General features: G+C 36.5%; 1 protein-coding gene across 1 annotated transcript in view; it reads left to right on the top strand.

Moving 5' to 3' along the window:
- Nucleotides 1–67: 67 nt before the first annotated feature.
- LOC117337254 (rho-associated protein kinase let-502-like) overlaps nt 68–16,272 on the top strand; it is a 34,234-nt gene continuing 18,029 nt past the window's right edge. The window contains 10 exon segments of the mRNA XM_033898145.1: nt 68–157; nt 3,305–3,530; nt 4,171–4,471; nt 5,246–5,453; nt 10,945–11,091; nt 12,168–12,265; nt 12,869–13,114; nt 13,116–13,542; nt 13,959–14,151; nt 15,218–15,313. Coding sequence (XP_033754036.1) covers nt 3,358–3,530; nt 4,171–4,471; nt 5,246–5,453; nt 10,945–11,091; nt 12,168–12,265; nt 12,869–13,114; nt 13,116–13,542; nt 13,959–14,151; nt 15,218–15,313 — 1,889 coding nt within the window. The 5' untranslated portion in view covers nt 68–157; nt 3,305–3,357.

A 16,272-nucleotide genomic window follows, 5' to 3' on the forward strand; every position in this document is an offset into this window, starting at 1 on the left:
GCGTTTCGAAAAAATAGTTTGTAATATATCAGTGACAATATTAACTTCCGGTCACGAGACTTCCGGTGGGAAATCCTGTGAGTTAAATTTAGCGTTCTGGGGAAATGGTCGGTTAGGCGTCACTTGGTAAATCGACAATACCGATCTCCAATAGCAGGTAACGTCAGATTTATAAGCAAACACATATTCTATGGTAACCCTCTTTGCGTTATTTTATACATCGGTTCTCCATCAATGTGTTACCACGTGTTAACGTTATCTCAGTAAATAGGTAAAGTCAAGATCACATTAACTTTCGTTTTCAATATCCTGTCTTATTGGCTTATTTTGTCGAGTACAACCAGATTTGAATGCCTAGACTGATTTCGCGCTGATATTCATATACCAGTTAGTTCAAGTCTACGCTAGTTCCCACAAAGTATGAGTTATTGTAATATTCGTTTTTTGGTTTGTGGGATTTAGATACGGATACACTCTGGAGAGTACCCCAGGGCCGGCTTGACTTTTTACTCAAATACACTCAAATATACTCAAATTCACATACAATATACTCAAATACACAAAAATATACTCAAATACAAATGTATTTCACGCACACAACCTTATTTTGTACGTAACATGGTCGTTAATATACGATCTTGGTGATTCTTACGAACTATGATACCCGGGTCGGTTGGGATATTTAGGCTTTACCGAAATTGACTTGGAATTATCGAAACGTTGGGAAATGGGACTTAAATTAGCATTATTTTCAGAGAACAGAGCCAAATATTTGTTCTGAAATGCCCAACTTATCATATGCAAAACATTAGGGGTTTATTTGACCGAGAAGTAGTTTAAATCAATGTTTTAATCATTCGCGATTCGCGGCCCGATTGTCGTCAGAGTTGAATTACAGAAATGGCCGATAATGGACCCGAAATCGATATTTTCATAAGAGAATGGACTCAATATGGTATTCTTTGGTGTCTATAGAGGTCATATGTAAAATATCTTAGATTTATTTTCACTAGAAGTATTTTGAAATAATTGTCAACGATTAGCAATTTTTGTATTCGATTAATTGGTTATAGGTAATCGATTACTAATCGATTAATCCTTTACAGTCATACTATGTTTGCACATGCCGTTGTTGTTCATGTCCAAGTGACGTAGTGTATATATATATGTTTGACTGTTTGTTTAAGTATGTGATGCAGTTTACACTTTTGATATCCAAGATTCAAATGAGTTTAATACAATTAAATCAAACCAAGTACATTCTTGTATCTAATTCAACTTTAGCTTGTATCTTGCGTATATCTTCATGACGTACACGGTACGCAAAAACAAGTGAGTCGGCATGTAGCTAGCTATGTACCGTCGTTTCCAACTTATTTGAACATGATTTCAACTGACAGTTTTCGACTGTCTGTTTAATTTATGTAAAGTATTACACATTATACTATTATAATATTAATAAGGCTCAAACGTGTTTGATAATGTGTAAGCTAGCAGCTGTCTTCAGCCGGAAAAATGAAACGGGTGAGAATGATCGTAAGTTGCGTAACTGGTTATATATAGTACATATTACAAACACGAATGGATACAAACTTACGGAACGCACACGCCTTGTTCTTCAGAGAAAAGTCAGGAAACCGACAGTTCATTTTCAAAGCATAAACGTTGTTGATTTTATTCAAATTCATCAACATTCAACACTTGGCTAATTGATTTGAAATACAAACATCTAGTACTGTTCAGGTTTCATGAAATATTCAAAATTACATTTTCTGCACTTCAATCAGATTAAAGTCATTAAAATTTAAAAGTAAGCACATAGAAGTCTAGTCTAGTTGAATAAGTAACAAAGAAAAAACATTACTTCAATTTTTTATTTGAAATACATGTACCGAAAATATTCAACTAACTCCTCTGCCCCCTCTAATATTACAATAAAACGGAGTAGAATACTCCATTAACTAGGGCAAGATAATTTCTCACGATGTCAACTCATCTCCAAATGAACATGATAATAAATGAAAAACAAATCTACACAATGTAGAATTTTTATAGACCGTCCCAAGGCCAAGGACTGCATTTTCGTTTCGTTCTACATCGATTCCGTAATATAGTAAAACAAAGGAAAACTTTACGCCACTGACTTCACTGATACACAACAGTAAATGATTATGTTGGAGTGTTCAGGTTTGTAACACATGTCCTCGCGATCGTCGGTCAAACGTTGAAGTGAGACGTCAATGTTAAGTTATAAGCTGACATTTTACACTGATACAATACTTTCCTAACATCTAAAAACATATATCTAGCATGAGTACGGTGGTCAGAACTTAGGCCTGCCGACTGAAACTACATCTCGATGTCGTAGGCCTACTCCAGAGCCACCGCAACACGTCGATGATCAACATGAATTTTATTGACGATTAACGATTAATAAAATTTTTAATCGATTAACACCGATTAGGTCCTGTAACCTAATCGCTGTTGATTATCCGGGCAATCGTTGCAGCCCTACTGGAGAGTGGAGTTGTTTTTTACTTGCATGTCTTGTTACATGGTAATCCTAAGGGTTCAGATGTTAATATCACCATTTAAAGGCTGCCTTGTGGCGATTTAACTGTATAAGCAAGATCATCAGAAAATTTGCACTAGCTACAATGTTGTGAGTGAGTGAGCGATTTATCTTTCCTTGTTTTCACCAATAAATTTATATCTAGGGGGTAGTTCCGGGGCCGACCCCAACAATGACCGAGTCATATGATAACTATATGTTTTACTAATCAGACCTAGAATTTGCTTAGTCCGAATTATTCTGACTGTCTCTCTACCTTACTATAATGCTATGGTCTAGTGACCATCGATATATCAGGATCCGTAACAGTATTATATTGAAAGGAATGATATCTATGGTCTGGTGACCATCGATATATCCGTAACAGTATATATTGAAACGAATAGATGGTCTGAATAATTCTGACTAGAATGTACTAAATTATTTTCATCAAAATCCTAAACTTCAGCATTACATTCCTGTAACAGGAAAGCGAGTAGTGTACATGTGCATCCACTGGAGATGGAACCCACGACCCACCCCTTACTATAATTGTCCTGTATATATATATGTAGCAGTAATAAGATGATTGATACAACTGGGTTAAGATTGAAGTTTATTTCTCTTACAGTATGTATATAACTCATGTTTATAATATTTTTTTATTATTTTTTTTATGCTTATAATACACTGTATACATATGTTTATACATTGTAATGGATGTACCAGTTTATTATGATTTCTTTATTTCAGTGACAGATTTCTGCCCCTGTTAATAGCTAAGACAAACTACATAGCTCACAGCCATGGCTTCACAAGAAGAAGTAGTGAATGCTCCAGTGCTGGTGAAGACAGAATTTGAGTTTGACGAGGTACCCATTGGGAGAGGAGGATTTGGTACAGTGTATAGAGCCAGTCATAAAGACTTTGGAATTGTGGCAGTGAAAACTCTCATCGACAATGGAATGCTCCCCCAAAAGTAAGCTATGTTAATTATTCAAACTCTCATAGACAATGGAAAATCTGCTTCCCCAAAAGTTAGTTATTTATATAAATGTTCAAACAGGTATTAATCCTGGTTTATTTTTCTATACAGTGTATATGTATACATAGATACAATGGAAAATTAATTCTGACTATTATAGCGGAACTAGACTGGACAGTGGCTATATGAAGCTTAAATTGTTAGACTGTCTTGTCTAGAGTTTGGAGGTCCTGAGTTTGAGTCTCAGTCTGGTTGTTATATTTTCTCTCCTATTTATATTTTGTGCACAACTTAATGGTATCAGGTCTTACATGTCTCCAGGGTCAAAGACTTTGTTAGGAGGGAGGAATGTTCTAGCAGAACTAGAATGGGCTGACACTGGTAGTCTGCAGGTAGCTCAAATAGAGTGTCAGTCTTGAGTTTGGAAGTCCTAAGGTGTAAATGCACACAATCTTACATACCAGCATCATCAATTATTGTGCACACAATCTTACATACCAGCATCATCAATTATTGAGTCTCATCATGATCTGCTGTGGGTGAAAGTGAGCATAATTCTTCCCACCATCAGTACAGTATATAATATATGTGTATATTTACTATTCAAAAATTAAGTTGTTTTTTGCTCTTACAGACACATCAAAATATTAACCAAGGAAGCAAAAAAACTGATACAAGTTTGTGGCCACCCTTCCATACTGAAACTGTTAGGAACCATCATGGAAAAAGACAATTACTCTTTAATTCTCGAGTACATGGCACTGGGGAGTTTAGTGGATTTCCGTAAAGAATTCAATGTACAGTGGCCAGTGATGTCTCGAATAATGACGGACATTGCATCAGGAATGGAATACTTACACACCCACAATCCACAGATACTTCATCTGGATCTTAAAGGGGATAATATCTTACTTAACGGGCAGATCCGTGCTAAGGTATGTGTTGATTGAGGTCTAAAAAACATAATGTTGTGTTTCAGACGTCTTGTTATAACTTAACACTGCGTTTACCTTGATGTAAGGCCAAATAAAAAAAATATGGACTGTGTTATAGGTTTCATCCCTGAAAAATTAGAGTAGTTAGGCAGGGATTGTCTTCCATAAGAAACACTCCTGGGTCCAGCTGTTCAAAATGTGATTAGGCTAATCACATTTTAACAACAATTTTATAACCCTGATAAAAACATTTCTGGTAAAACTAACTTGACGAAATTTTATGAAACTTTAACACTTATCAGTGAATACATGCACTCAGGTTTTGACGTAACAGAGAAATGAGATTTTCACTAATCAAGTGATTAGCTTTAATCAAGTGATTAAGCTAATCACTTTTTGAACAACTCGGCCCTGATAGCTATTTCTTGAGATGTACCTGATGGCTGAAACTTTTCAGAAAGTTCTTCATCAAGTTTATGCGTGTCTATAATTTTATATGTAGGTTTCCATAATTCTTTTCAAACGATTAAGTGTAAAAAGGAAATAAGACAAAAGACAAGACTTACAGAGACCCAGAGAAGATCATCATTCAATGGTGAATGCCAAATTCCCTCTGGGCCTCTTGTTTTAGAATACCTGTGGACTAATTAAATTCTTGAATTATCATTTCAAAGAAAATATGTAACAAGCATACTAGGGCCTAATTGGCCCGTGCAATCTGGATGGGCAGTTACCTAAATATGACTGGATAAAATGTTATAACTTGTTTTACAGTTAGCAGACTTTGGCTTGTCAGAATGGAGAACTATTACCATGACTGTGACCAGAGGAGGAGAGTCGGCCGGTGGCCGGAGATGTACGGTCACCCACGTACCTCCTGAGATCTGGTCAAATGTGAACCTACCCTCCAGTACCCATTTTGACATCTACGGATTCGGCATAGCTCTCTGGGAAATGCTGAGTGGCGGAGTCCCTTACAAAGGTAAGGAAATGTCACAGGAATCGGAGACTATAAGGCCCTATCAAAGATACTGTATATATTGTTATAAACCCACTGTTGACACTTTTCAAAGAGAGGGTTTTAAAATGAGCAGAAAATTTAGAGGTCTGTCAGTCCTGGGCATTTACTATAAAGATGTTGTTGGGTGGTAACACACTTGCCTTTCACCTAGGCAGCTGGGTTTGATTCCTCAACAGATGTGGTGTCATGATCACCTGCCTGAACACATGGGTTTTCCCAGATACTCTGGTTTTCTCCCACGTAAGACCCCACGTGCCCTTCCATCCGGGCCAACACGTGTGAGAAACATATTTTATTATAGCTTGTTTTGTAATTACGGTAAATTAATTAAGTTTACATTTACATTAATGTATAGATCGCAATGGCCAAGTGGTTAGGTGTCCCGACACTTTATCACTAACCCTCCACCTCTGTGTCACGAGTTTGAAAGCCACATGGTAGGTGATTTTTCTATGGTACTCCGACTTTCCTCCACCCCCAAAACCTGGCACACCCTTAATTGACCCTGGCTTTTAAAATGGACATTAAACTAAATAAACCAAACCAAACATTAATGTAAACAAAAAACTTCAATATAAAATATTTCTGTAAATAATTGTGATAAAATTGTGGTTTATTTTATTATGTTAATTTTTTTTATAGGCAAAAAAGTGATTATGGATATTTGAATATTAGGGATTTATTAATTTATAAAATATATATATTATTTATAAATTCAATATTCCTTTTTATGGTTTCTTTAAGAAAACAAAAGAATTATTACAGTCACTGTGTGAAAGTCCTGCTAAAGGACTCGCACAACTAAATCAGCCAATCAGCTGGTGTTTCACCTGAACCAAGTCCCTGAGGAAAATATGTTACTTAGGTTTTCAGCTGTTTTCCTGAGTAAATAACATATGAAATGGGTAGTTTCTATATACGAGAATAAAGAGTAGGGTCTTGAGATTTGGAAAATCAAAAATGTACACTAGCTCCTACTGAAAATAGAATGAGGTAGGATTTGAGGTGTAAAAAGGCGAGAATTCCACAGTTTGGGGTTCCCCAGTGTACTGTAAATGTCAGGGTTTTTCTTTTGAGTACCTGTGTGCTCTTCATATGCCATTAAACCTTTACAATAACAACATTTATCCGTATCCGATAGAAAAAAATTCAAACTTTAATTTGATATAAATTTCACATCATTTGAACTTCAAACGAGCGAATAAAGGGATTGGGTCACTAGTAATAACATATAGTGAATTATTTAGTTGTGCGAGTCCTAAAGCAGTTTTTAGCTCACCTGGTCCGAAGGACCAAGGTGAGCTTATGCCATACCGTGGCGTCCGTCGTCCGTCCGTCCGTCGTCCGTCTGTCGTCCGTCTGTCGTCCGTCTGTCGTCCGTCCGTCCGTCCGTCCGTCAACAATTGAATTATTTGACTTCTTCTTCATAACCGCTGATTGGAATTTCACCAAATTTGGTCAGAAGCATCCCTATGGGTAGGGGACTCAAAATTGTACAAATGATGGGGCTGATCCCCTGGGGGCCTCTGGGGCGGGGCCAAAAGGGGTCAATTTAGCTATTTTGATATAAACGACTTCTTCTCTGAAACCGAGCAATGGATATCGCTCATATTTGCTTGGTAGCATCACTATGGGGTGGGGATTCAAAATTGTACAAATGATGGGGCTGACCCCCTGGGGGCCTCTGGGGCGGGGCCAAATGAGGTCAATCGGGCTATATTGATATAAACGACTTCTTCTCTGAAACCGAGCATTGGATATGGCTCATATTTGCCTGGTAGCATCACTATGTGGTGGGGATTCAAAATTGTACAAATGATGGGGCTGACCCCCCAGGGGCCTGAGGGGTGGGGCCAAATGTGGTCAATTGGGCTCTATTGATATAAACAACTTCTTCTCTGAAACTGAGCAATGGATATCGCTCATATTTGCCTGGTAGCATCACCATTGAGTGGGAACTCAAAATTGTATAAGTGGTGGGGCTGACACCCCGGGGCGCTGAGGGGCGGGGCCAAACAGGGTCAATTTGGCTAAATTGATATAAACAACTTCTCCTCTGAAACTAAGCAATGGATATCTCACATATTTGACTGGTAATATCCCCTTGGGGTAGGGATTCAAAATTGTACAAATGATAGGGCTGACCCCCCTGAGGGCTGAGGGGCGGGCCAGAAGGGGTCAATTTGCCTAAATTGATATAAACAACTTCTTCTCTGAAACTAAGCAATGGATTAATATATATCGCTCATATTCGCCTGGTAGCATCCCCTTGAGGTAGAGATTCAAAATTGTACAATTGGTGGGGCTGACCCCCGGGGGGCCAAAAGGGATCAATTTGGCTAAATTGACATTTTTAGCCCACCATCATCAGATGGTGGGCTATTCAAATCGCCCTGCGTCCGTGGTCCGTCGTCCGTCCGTCCGTCCGTCCGTCCGTCCGTCCGTCCCTCCGTCCGTCCGTCCCTCCGTCCGTAAACAATTCTTGTTATCGCTATTTCTCAGAAAGTACTGAAAGGATCTTTCTCAAATTTCATATGTAGGTTCCCCTTGGTGCCTAGTTATGCATATTGCATTTTGAGACCAATCGGAAAACAAAATGGCCGACAGGCAGCCATCTTGGATTTTGACAATTGAAGTTTGTTATCGCTATTTCTCAGAAAGTACTGAAAGGATCTTTCTCAAATTTCATATGTAGGTTCCCCTTGGTGCCTAGTTATGCATATTGCATTTTTAGACCAATCGGAAAACAAAATGGCCGACAGGCAGCCATCTTGGATTTTGACAATTGAAGTTTGTTATCTCTATTTCTGAGAAAGTACTGAAGGGATCTTTCTCAAATTTCATATGAAGATTCCCCTTGGTGCCTAGTTATGCATATTGCGTTTTGAGACCAATCGGATAACAACATGGCCGACAGGCAGCCATCTTGGATTTTGACAATTGAAGTTTGTTATCGCTATTTTTGAGAAAGTACTGAATGGATCTTTCTCAAATTTCATATGTAGGTTCCCCTTGGTGCCTAGTTATGCATATTGCATTTTGAGACCAATCGGCAAACAAAATGGCCGACAGGCAGCCATCTTGGATTTTGACAATTGAAGTTTGTTATCGCTATTTCTGAGAAAGTACTGAATGGATCTTTCTCAAATTTCATATAAAGGTTCCCCTTGGTGCCTAGTTATGCATATTGCGTTTTGAGACCAATCGGATAACAACATGGCCGACAGGCAGCCATCTTGGATTTTGACAATTGAAGTTTGTTATCTCTGCTTTTGAGAAAGTACTGAAGGGATCTTTCTGAAATTTCATATGTAGGTTCCCCTTGGTGCCTAGTTATGCATATTGCGATTTGAGACCAATCGGAAAACAACATGGCCGACAGGCAGCCATCTTGGATTTTGACAATTGATGTTTGTTATCACTATTTCTAAGAAAGTACTGAAGGGATCTTTCTGAAATTTCATATGTAAGTTTCCCTTGGTGCCTAGTTATGCATATTGCGATTTGAGACCAATCGGAAAACAACATGGCCGACAGGCAGCCATCTTGGATTTTGACAATTGATGTTTGTTATCACTATTTCTAAGAAAGTACTGAAGGGATCTTTCTGAAATTTCATATGTAAGTTTCCCTTGGTGCCTAGTTATGCATATTGCGATTTGAGACCAATCGGAAAACAACATGGCCGACAGGCAGCCATCTTGGATTTTGACAATTGATGTTTGTTATCACTATTTCTGAGAAAGTACTAAATGGATCTTTCTCAAATTTCATATGAAGGTTCCCCTTGGTGCCTAGTTATGCATATTGCGATTTGAGACCAATCTGAAAACAACATGGCCGACAGGCAGCCATCTTGGATTTTGACAATTGATGTTTGTTATCACTATTTCTGAGAAAGTACTGAAGGGATCTTTCTGAAATTTCATATGTAGGTTTCCCTTGGTGCCTAGTTATGCATATTGCCTTTTGAGACCAATCCGAAAGCAACATGGCCGACAGGCAGCCATCTTGGATTTTGACAATTGAAGTTTGTTATCGCTATTTCTGAGAATGTACTGAAGGGATCTTTCTGAAATTTCATATGTAGATTTCCCTTGGTGCCTAGTTATGCATATTGCGATTTGAGACCAATCTGAAAACAACATGGCCGACAGGCAGCCATCTTGGATTTTGACAATTGAAGTTTGTTTTCACTATTTCTGAGAAAGTACTGAATGGATCTTTCTCAAATTTCATATGTAAGTTTCCCTTGGTGCCTAGTTATGCATATTGCGTTTTGAAACCAATCTGAAAACAACATGGCCGACAGGCAGCCATCTTGAATTTTGACAATTGAAGTTTATTATTGCTATTTCTGAGAAAGTACTGAAGGGATCTTTCTGAAATTTCATATGTAAGTTTCCCTTGGTGCCTAGTTATGCATATTGCGTTTTGAAACCAATCTGAAAACAACATGGCCGACAGGCAGCCATCTTGAATTTTGACAATTGAAGTTTATTATCGCTATTTCTGAGAAAGTACTGAAGGGATCTTTCTGAAATTTCATATGTAAGTTTCCCTTGGTGCCTAGTTATGCATATTGCGTTTTGAAACCAATCTGAAAACAACATGGCCGACAGGCAGCCATCTTGGATTTTGACAATTGAAGTTTATTATCGCTATTTCTGAGAAAGTACTGAAGGGATCTTTCTCAAATTTCATATGGAGGTTCCCCTTAATGCCTCGTTATGCTTATTGCATTTTGAGATCAATTAGAAAACAATATGGCCGACAGACCGCCATCTTGGATTTTGACAATTGAAGTTTGTTATCTCTATTTCTCAAAGTACTGAATGGATCTTTCTCAAATTTCATAAGTAGGTTCCCCTTGGTCACTTGCATTGCATTTTTGGACCAGTCTGTCCGGAAAACAACCTGGCAAACAACCTGGCAAACAAACAGCCACTATCGTTAAATCTCAAATTTCTTATATAGCTAGGATTCCCTTGTTTGAAAAGTACTGGAGGGATGTCTAAATTTGCACAGATTAGTAAAATGAAGGGAAAAGTAGAGAAAAGATCAATCTGACATGGAACCTATGAAGATCATTCAATGGTGGGCGCCAAGATCCCTCTGGGATCTCTTGTTAGAATTACAATAAAAACAATGTTCATGTAACCATATGAAATGCCTATGATATACTGACATAGCAATACCAGTGGCAAATATACTTAAGCATAGTTCTTGTTTCATATATCATGAAACCAGGTGAGCGATACAGGCCCTCTGGGCCTCTTGTTTTATCTAAATGCTGCTGCCATGAAAAGATTGTAAATGGTATGCTTTTAAATGTCTAGTATTGAATAAATACAGTCCATGTATGTCAAATTATGAGTAAAGTTTGTGAAAATGAAATAGACTTGAGGTTCTGTATTAGCTAAAAAAGACAGATTAATTTATCGTTGAACAGGTGTGGCCGATGATTTGGTACGATCAGCCGTGTTGAGTGGACAGCGTCCAGATTTCTCCCAGATACCCAAGGACTGTTCTCCTAAGTTTACACAACTAATGACTAGATGTTGGCACCAGAAGCCAGCCCAGCGTCCATCATTCACAGGTACAGAAATTCTCTGGTGATCTACAGTTCTAGTTTTATATCGGACCAATTTTCCCTGAGTTTTCAAATTAATTTTTGATCTATTGATTATAACAAGGTCAAGTAATGTATGTACATCAAACCTTCGTTATATGATTGTCTGTTTTGATTCATAAAACAGTTACGTATATAATTGTGGAATGAAAAAGCTAGGAAAGTTTACCTTTAATATGTGATTTGTATATGTAGAAAATCATTCCTAATTATCGGTATGAAATTGTCAGAGAACAATTGTCAATGTCTCCTTAATTGGGATTATGACAATGAAAACAAAACAATATAACTAAATTTTTTTGTTCATATATTTAGCTTGAGACTCATTTCTCTGAAAACTGGAAATATCATTTTCATGTGAATATCGTAGATGTTATGACTTTAAATGTTACACTTTAATCGTTTCAAAAGCCTCATGAAAAAACTGTCTATGAGATACCAGCTCTGAATTCAGCTATTGTTAAAAAAGTATTTTCCCTTTTGATTACAAATCTTGACCACCAATAGTCCAGTGTAATTAAGGGTTTAAACCTGGGCATAATTGCAACAGAATTTCTTAATTATTGCTGTGTATTTTGTAACATACTAAAAGTCTTCCCAAATCAACCTTTGAGAAAATGCTTTATTTGTGCTAATTGTGGTCACGGAAATAAGCATATTTGTTCACTGAACCAATTTTGAAGTGTAATGTTTAAAAATTGGATAATACTGGATATGGGAGGGATGAATATATTGCAAGCTAAGTCCATGTATAATACAGATTAGTCAAAAATAATGCACCATGAATATTGCTAAATTTAAAAAAGCATTCAAATGTTGAACAAATTGACTTTATTGCATTTTAAGATGGAACAAATGCCTAATAATCATTTATATCAACGCTAGCTGAGAATGATTGAATGGCATATTTATTTACTTTTTTTTGATAAATAAGAGGTTTTGTTTGCATGTAATAAAATCTAATCTAATCTTGGTCTGTGGGGCTGATTTGGAATTTTTTTAAAGTCCATATTATTGAATGATTTTTTGTTTTGTTTCTACAGTGATAAAGAAAGAAGTCGACGCCATATACAAAGATCAGTATGAAAAAGACATAGTGAAAGCTTTGAAAAATATCAGATCTGAAATTGTAGCAGACTACGTAAGTTTTATTTATACACTTCCTTTCCTATTTTTCCTATCATATCAGATTCATGAAACAAGGTTAACAATGTGTGCGAAAAAATTGCAAGTCCAAGCCGAGATGTTTTTTATGGTCTGGTTTTAAATAGAGAGTGTTGTTAACAAGTTTTCGGTATATGGTAATGAAGTCTTAACAATGTCTTTTTTTCCAATTGCAAGGAGCTAAAATCAAACCTTGATGAGTTTGATAAATTCCCTGAATGAAATGGAAACCTATATACAACGTATATATCGCTAACCATTAAGTCATAATTAGGAAATAAAATACACATATTGGGAAAAATCCAAAATTTAAGGATATGAAATTATAAATATTTCACAAACATTTCCTGATTGTCAACTTTTTAACATATTGCCTTTGTGTATAATAAAAGAGGATGTTGACCATATTGGACTGTCCTTTGCTCACATCATAGATAAATCTTACCAAATTACTGCATCATTTGAGATTGTTTACACATTCACAATTTATCTTATATTTTGTTTAAATAACATTTCGTTATCCCTATAAAGCAGTTATGTTTCAGAAGGTTCAATAAAATGTTTGTTTTGGTTTGTTTAGGAACATGACGACCCTGTGTACACACAAACTGCTGACATAGACAACATGCAGATTCCAACGTTTACTGTCCCCAAAGTACCTGTGCAAACAAGGCAGGATGTACCAGTGTCCACTGGCATACAAACACCTTCGAGCTCAAGGCCGGGAGAAGGCTCAAGTCGCGAGACTGGTGATGTTGCTATGGAAACAGTTGAAGAGGAAGAGGATGATGACTCACCTGTTGATGTGAAACTGTTATAAAATTGATGAAAAACTTGACACCAAAGAGAGGATGATGCGAAAGATTATACACAATCCGATCGCAATGAGACTAGTACACTCCCCCTATGCTAAAGAAATATTTCGTATTAGTGATGATGTCGTCAATGATCTACGAAATCCAAAGAAAGTTGAACGAATGATCCAGAGTGATTTAACTTTGCAATGGGAATTACAATTTTCAAAGTTTGACATCCGACGAGAGTTATCTGGAATGCATGCGAAAAAGTTTCAATCAAACAATATTTTGTATAATAAGATTCATTCGGATGTTTTGGACAGGGAACGCGGACGTACATATCGTAGTGTAAGTTCAAGGTATGAAACTGAAGGACAGAAAAAACGGGACAGACGAAGGCAACGTGTGGAGGAAACTATGAACAAAAACCCACATGTAGGTGGCTTCAATTCTGGAGGTAAGTCATATGTCTTCAAGTCTGTATTTAACGATTTTGAAGTCACTTTTGAAATTAAGTAAATTTTATTTACAAAGACCTATACTAAGGTACTTTTGAAAAATAAAAAACAGCTATAAATAACAAAATGAAATCAAAATAATTTAAGGGCAATCTTCATCTAAGAAAAACTGAAATTTGTATGAATTTCATTATTTTTTGTTTTCCCAATGTCACATTTTGTCGCGTAGAAATTCCCAATTCAATGGACCCTGGACCCAGTTGAAAAATTGTAGGAAAATCCCTGATAAGTTGATCATAATTCATAAACCAATTTGAGACAGCTATCATATTGCTGTGATAAAGCAGATTAATAGGTATTAAAGTTATTGTTATTAATTACTATGATAATTGTAATTATATTTTTCCACCATTAGGGAACTACTTCCGCCTAAAAAAGGCTCTTGATAACCCAGCCCAGCTGAGACAGGCAATGAGAGACCGGGAAAATGGCACGACTGGTTCCTCCCTCATCACCATAGACAGCGAGATTTTTGATCTAATGAAGGACCCCTATCTTCTGATAGGAGTACTTTATCAGGAAACTGAACTTCTGCATAAGTTGTCAATGTAAGTATAGACACAGGCTGAGACAATGTTAACTAACGAACAATAATTGACATACACATTGATTATCAAGACTATTCACCTTTTACATGGCCAGCATTCCAATTTAACAAAAATTTTAGAGATGCTGAAGTAAAAAATCTGATAAAAATAAGACTGACCTGACATAGGTTTGTATTTCTGAACAAGTATAAAAAAATTCACTTCATGCAAAGAGAATTTTTTAAAAGAAATAATCTCTTTTTGAAAAGTTATGTGAAAGAACAGGGAAAAACACATTCTTGCCAATGAACTGACAAGAAGCAAACCTGGATCTCGAGCATGATAATCCCCCGCTCTGCTTCTTGATCAAAAGAAGAATCTGTCAGCTAAGCAAGATACAGTATTTAACACTAAGCACAATCCACATCAACCCGTTCCTTTTACAGTTGTGTAATTATATGATTAAAACATTTATACCCTGCAATAAATTGTCCTGAGGCATTTCTGAGTAAAATATGGTTTAAGGAAATTACTGCCAATTCTTATTTTCTGTGTGGAGGTTCCTTTTGGGTCTAGTGTTGATTTAAGGAGTTAAATTGATATGAATCTATGATAAACATAAGGGATTTGAGCTTTAGTTGTCAGCGAGTCCTTAGATTGTATGTCAGATTAGAAACATGTGGATGAAACATGGATGCACGGCCGCGATTTGAGGTGCTACAATTGTACTGGGACTACTGGGTCACAAATAACAAAAAAGTTGTAAGGTTTTATTATTTCAATACATGTTTTTTATACAATATGGAAAAGTAATCTGACAATTTGACATCAGTAAAAGCACAAACAAAAACATTGTTTATTAACAATAATAAAGGCAAATATTTTCATCCAAAATTGACCCAAGTCTGACAACCATTATGGACCAAATCCAAGATGGCGACGTGCATTTCGGCTTATTGCATAAGTCGGTTAATCGGGTAAAAAGCCCCCGCAAATAGGCAACCCAATTAAGCGGAATGCACTGTATTAATATTATATACATGTATTGGGAAATTTCTGACAGTTTTTAAACTGCTGCTTGTTTCAGGAACTACACTGACATGTTCCTGAAGATGCTTCAGGGACTCAATGGCTACTCCACCTACACAACCTGTCACAACCCTAATCAAAATTGGAACCGCATGTAAGTTTCAATTTTTTCAACATTATTTTTCTTGTGGTGACAATATTTATTATCTGTTTATGAATACAATTATGCATTCTGGGTGAATTTTCAGATTAGAATCTGTATGAATATTCATAAACATAATTATATAATCTTTATGTTAAAATGGCTTTATGGGATATCATGTAACTGTATAAGAATATTCATGACCATATTATTCATAATTAAATATAATTTTGAGATGACATAATGGGTAAAAAAGCATGTAACTTTGTATGAATATTCATGTATATTATAAATGTGTGGAAAGTAGGGGACAGTACCCAAGAAAATTATATGTTTGAATTTGTTTTGTGAATATCTTTAAGTTAATGTGTTCAAAAGAAAAGAAAAAGACATTTAAGGAGACGTTTATGAATATTCATGACATAGTATTAAATGGATTCCATACCCATATACATCATGAATATTCTGCTACTTAGCCTAAGACATTTATGAATATTCATTAGAGCTGTGTATTGCAAGGTGGGTAGAGATACGATTCGTATCGTGATACAGGGGTCACGATACGATACGTATCACAATATATGAGAAGCTGATGACCTATCAGATATCTGGTATTCCATCGTACAGTAGTCATGTTTTGTTTGTGGTATTTCCGGAATATTAGAGTCCCACAAACTCTCTAACTGAGAGAATGTTCTTGAATTTAGATAATTTGGATTTGATAGAACTCCAACAGGCAGCTTTATAAGCAGCTGGAACGACCTTGTCAGTTGTCAGCCATGTTTTTTACTACAAAACGTACGCTAACGTTGGTCAAGGGAGATAACTACACATTTTCAAGTATCGCGAAGCAAATCAAGGTTAGATGATGCATCGACGCACCACACTGTGATCCAATACATCGATGCATCGGTGAATCATTACACCACTAATATTCATGCAGATGTAAATATGTCTAGGTGTACAATGTA

The sequence above is a fragment of the Pecten maximus genome, chromosome 11 (assembly GCF_902652985.1).
Source record: "Pecten maximus chromosome 11, xPecMax1.1, whole genome shotgun sequence".
NCBI lineage: Eukaryota > Metazoa > Mollusca > Bivalvia > Pectinida > Pectinidae > Pecten > Pecten maximus.